Source organism: Oratosquilla oratoria, unplaced genomic scaffold (assembly GCF_046742065.1).
Source record: "Oratosquilla oratoria isolate Oo_2021 unplaced genomic scaffold, ASM4674206v1 SCAFFOLD156, whole genome shotgun sequence".
NCBI classification, from domain to species: domain Eukaryota; kingdom Metazoa; phylum Arthropoda; class Malacostraca; order Stomatopoda; family Squillidae; genus Oratosquilla; species Oratosquilla oratoria.
This window is the reverse complement of record NW_027467511.1, coordinates 169,694-175,000: the sequence shown is the minus strand read 5'-3', so window position 1 is coordinate 175,000 and position 5,307 is coordinate 169,694. Positions and strand designations below refer to the sequence as shown.

The window sequence follows — 5,307 nt, the reverse complement described above, 5'->3', positions numbered from 1 at the left end:
GACTTCAAGTAGATTTGAAAATGCAGCTGAATCGGCAATGTGTTACAAGATACAAGGAAAAATATACCACAAGATAGGTTCATTGAAACCTCAAATATTACGAAACGGGATAACAGAAAAAGTATTCGAAACTAATAACAGATCAAAAGCGAAGCCATTTTGGAAAAAATATAGTTCTTTCCTGGACCTATATTTTTATCATGACAGAGATCAACAAATTAAACTGCGTTCTTTGAATTTCAACAATCTTTACGGTAACGCTAACAAAGTGGGATTTTGAATGTACATGTAACAAAACAGGTAAGGAAACAGAGAAACGGCGTGCCCGTGAAGAGAAAGTTTACGAAGAGAATGAAGAAATAATCACATGTTTGTACGATTACATGTTACAAAATAATGCGTGCCTTTCAGGTATGTTGAAAGAACTTGAATCGGCAAAACAATTAATGGAAGCTCACATCAAAAAATATGGCGATGTTCCTAAAATGTCCATCACTTTACATGCTGCTGAAAAGTTCAGCACCCGTGAACACAAAGGAGTTTATCATCTTCCCTCTTCTTCCTCACAAGTTGGTGCCATTGTCAATCTTGATCCTTCCAAAGATCATTTGCAGATAATGATAAGCTCTCCTAAAGAAGGTTCCAAATATAACCTTAGATTTGTGAAGCACAACAATTATTTTTATGACAGTTTTCAATATCCTCTTTTGTTTCTGAATGGTGATCTCGGCCATTCTTACAAAATGACTAAGCTCGATAAAGTAGAATGTAGTGAGAGTAGACGTACCACTAAGACGTACAACGTTCTTACTCCTTGCATGTACTATTCCTCTCTTTATATGGAGAGGGAAGGGCAATTTAATTATTTGACCAAAGGGAGACGTTTATTCCAACAATTCGTTGTTGATAATTACGTAAAAGCAGAGGCTAATAGGTTGTCATTCATTGAAATGAACCAAAAAGAAATACGAAAGGAACGTGCCGACATTTTACGAGGAGAAGACAGCCAAAGTTCCGGACAGCGGGTAATCATACCTGCATCATTTGTCGGGGGACCAAGATACATGAAGGAGCGGCAACAAGATGCTTTAGCATTTGTTACTTCGTATGGGTCTCCAGACTTTTTTATCACATTCACGATGAATCCACAATGGAAGGAGCTTCAAGAAGCAATCGCATGTACAAGTAAAGGTTCCGTTCAACCCTGCGATCGTCCAGATTTGGTTAGTCGGATTTTCAAGCTGAAAGTTGATGCTCTGATGGACGATTTAACTAAGAAACATATCTTTGGCCGCGTAAAAGCACATCTCTATAGCACTGAGTGGCAAAAAAGAGGTCTCCCTCACGTCCATATTCTTTTGTGGATGGAACACCGCGTAACCAATAATTTAATAGAAAAACTAATTTCAGCCGAAATACCTGATAAAACTAAAGAACCAAGATTACACGAAATTGTAACAACGAATATGATACACGGTCCCTGCAAGGGCTACGATGAATCAAACGCGTTAGGTTGCCAAGGAAAACACGGATCCAGACAAAAGTGTGGAAAAGACTTCCCTAAGGTGTGCAGAGATACTACTTTCTTTGGAAATAACGGTTATCCATTGTACAAAAGAAGATCTGTGGGAGAGGGAGGACATTCATTCGTTAAAAAAGTTAAAGGGCAGGCAGTTACAGTGGATAATTCGTGGGTTGTTCCCTATAACCCGTATCTATGCTTGAAGTACAATGCTCACATAAATGTTGAGTGCTCAAATTCTATTAAGTGTATCGCTTATGTCACAAAGTATGTAAACAAAGGTTGTGATCGTATACTCTTTACGAAAACTGGCGACAGCGATACCGTAAATGAAGTAAAAAATTATCAGGAGGCAAGATTTGTTAATGCAAACGAGGCAACTTGGAAGATATTTAAATACCTTATCCATAAGAGTTACCCTGCTGTATTCACTCTGGACTTACACCTAGAAGGTGAAAACGAAGTGTTTTTCAATGAACACCTTTCAGAGGCAGAAATTAAGAAGAAGATTTCCAAGGATACCCACTTAACGGCCTTCTTCAAATTGTGTGCACACAACGAATTCGCAGCAGATTTGTGTTACCACCAGTTGCCTAACCACTTCCTATATGATAATAAGAACTCAGTTTGGGTAGAGCGAAAAACGCGTTCGTCTGCTCTAAGACGGATAAGAGCTGTTACAAATAAAACTGTTGAACTTTTCTATATGAGGCTTCTTTTAACACACAAGAAAGGTCCTAAGTCCTTTAAAGATCTTCGAACCATCGAAGGGCAAAGTTATTCTTCATACAGAGAAGCTGTCAAAGCAATGGGTCTTCTAAACGACGAAGAAACTTGGAAGACAACCATAATGGAAATTATCAACCACACAAACGATCGCAGACAATTAAGAGCCACGTATGCGAGTATGTTAGTCTTCTCGGATCTCGAAGATCAATCAACCATTTGGGAAGAAACTAAAGATTTGTTCGCCAGTGACTTTTTGCATCACTACAAATTGACAGAGTATAACGACGAAATTTATCTCGATGCTCTAGATGATATACAGGAACATGTCTGGAATTGTGGAGGTGGCAATATTGATCAGTACGGGCTCCCAGCTTCCAGAGGCGGTGAAAAGACAACAAATATGATACGAAGGGAAAGATCCTACAATAAAGAGAAATTAGCAGAGGAAGTTAAAGAAAAGTCTGCTCTCCTAAATCATAAACAGAGACATTGTTACGATACTGTGTTGGCACGAATTGAAAACTCTAAAAAGTATGCGAATAATGGAATTTTTATCGATGCGTCCGGAGGAACCGGAAAGTCTTTTGTTCTGAATACTTTACTGGACACTGTTCGTTCACATGGAAAAATTGCCTTGGCTGTTGCTTCTTCAGGTATTGCAGCAACAGTTTTACATGGAGGAAGAACGGCACATAACATGTTTAAGATTCCGCTAATGGAATATAACGAGGTTCGTGCCTGTGGTGTTAGGAAAAATTCAGAATTGGCAAAACTCTTAAAGATGACGTCTTTAATAGTGTGGGATGAAGTGGTAATGGCAAACAAGAATACGCTAACAGCCCTTGACATAACTCTGCGAGACATATTAGAAGAAGAAAAGTTCATGGGAGGAATTGTTTTTGTCTGCGCAGGTGATTTCCGTTAAATTCTCCCTGTGATACGAGGAGGGGGAAAGAATGACGAACTCGAATATTGTAAGTCCAGCTATTTCTGGGATGATTTGATAAAGCTGGAACTCACACACAACGTGAGACTCAACGCTAACGATATCGAAAACAAGACATTTGCAAAGAATCTATTAGCTTTAGGTACAGGGGAAAGTGGCCCCACAGAGCTCCCTGAAAATTTTGGAATCACCGTTCAAACCCGTAATGAATTGGTTGAAAAAGTTTACGACAATTTGGAAGAAAACCACTTGAATTCTCTGTATTTTGAGAAGAGAGCTATAATTTCTCCTACTAACGATGACGTTGACAGGATATATTCGATAGTTTATGAAAAATCTAAAGAACGGGAGAAGGTCTATATGAGTATGGATGTCGCTGCTGAAGAGGGGGTGGACATTCAGACATCTGTTTTCAATGCGTTAACGAGTCCATCTATTCCCCCTCACGAATTGAAAGTGAAAATCGGGAGCGTTGTCATGGTTATGAGAAACATATGTCCACCTAAATTGTGTAACGGCACTCGAGTAATGGTGACTAATCTTCAGAAAAATATTATAGTGGGGAAAATTTTAGGAGGCTCATATTGGGGTGAACAAGTTTTACTCCCACGAATTACTCTTGAAGCTACGGACACTCCAGCACGTTTCAAGCGTAAGCAATTTCCCGTTAAATTGTGCTATGCTATGACTATAAACAAATCTCAAGGGCAAACGTTTGATCGTTGTGGACTTCTTTTGGATTCGGCTCAATGTTTTGCCCATGGACAACTGTATGTTGCCTGCTCAAGAGTCACTAACTGGAATTCTCTGATTGTTTATCCGGGTTGGGAGAAGGTGAATGAAAATTATCAATTGAAGCTTCCCCGTAACTGTGTATATAAAGAACTCTTCTACAGAAAACCTCTCACAAATCAAGAAACAATCCCAAAATTCACACCAGCCTCTGAAAGCATAGAACCCGTTTTGGCTGAAGAGGAACCAGATCAAGGAAGGATTGTTATCCCAAAGGAGGCGTACACGATCACTGAGGAGGAAGCCATCGCCATGATTATGCCTGTCTATTCTCACGATGAAAAGGAAAATGTCTCTCCCCCAAGAGAAGATATTGAGGACAGAATGGATGAAATTAAGAACCTATTAGAAGAACTGAAGGAGAAGCAAGAAGAACTGAAGGAGAAGCAACTAGACAAGGAAAAATTGTTAGAGGCTTTCGAAGATGTCGTTGTCAAGGCTGTCAAGAGATGTAGTGACGACGAAGGAGAAACGTCACCACCCAGAAAAAGGAGCAAAGAAGAGCAGGAGAAAAATGAATAACCATGTTTAGTTAAGGAGGGGCGCGAACGCCACAGGCCAAGCACCCATGGCGAAGCCATGGCCGGCGAAGCCGGGTGCTTGTATATATATATATATATATTGTTACGCCTTCCGTGAGGATATAAGGAAATATGTCTAGGAGGGGTTCGTACTTAGTGGCCTTGATGTGGGTAAGGCAAATCCAAACGGAAGTTAACATAAATAACTAATTTAATGTATAACAAAAAGCCAACAAAACAAATATAAGAACTTTACAACAACAAAAATTAATCAATTGACAATTAATTCCTCCACCGAAAACTAAGTCATGAGAATATAGATTACGTGGTGACGCCACGGTACTAGAGCAAAAGCAATATGGGAGAGATAAAGTTACGCGCCGCTCGCCAGCGAAATAGTCTGCTCGCTCTAGGAGCCGGCAGGCATTATATACAGTTGGCGAGGACGGGAGGAAGGCGAAGGATGAGCCGGACAGAACTGGTTTTCACGTCCGTCGGCTTAGAGAGAGTAGATCCCATAAAGTATACAAGCAGTTTTTACCGTACATACGTAATTACCTAACAAGTACAGGATAACACAGATACAGATAATTTTATATACATGGAGGATGGTGGGCCATCACAATATACATATATATATATATATATATATATATATATGTATATATATGTATATATATATATATATATATATATGTTGAGACATTGTGACAAGTTGAAAAGGTGGAAAAAGAGTCACGGGTCTCGTTCCGAGTTTATTCCTGACCGGTTTCCTTTGTAGTTTCTTCACAGGAAGA

At 39.5% G+C, this 5,307-nt stretch overlaps 1 protein-coding gene across 1 annotated transcript in view; it reads left to right on the top strand.

The window, feature by feature from the left end:
* The window catches only part of LOC143022743 (uncharacterized), a 4,355-nt gene extending 1,179 nt beyond the window's left edge, over positions 1-3,176 (top strand). The window contains exon 3 of the mRNA XM_076181088.1: positions 301-3,176. Within this exon, the coding sequence (XP_076037203.1) occupies positions 301-3,176 (2,876 nt within the window). The remainder of the gene's footprint in view (positions 1-300) is intronic.
* The last annotated feature ends 2,131 nt before the right edge of the window (positions 3,177-5,307 follow it).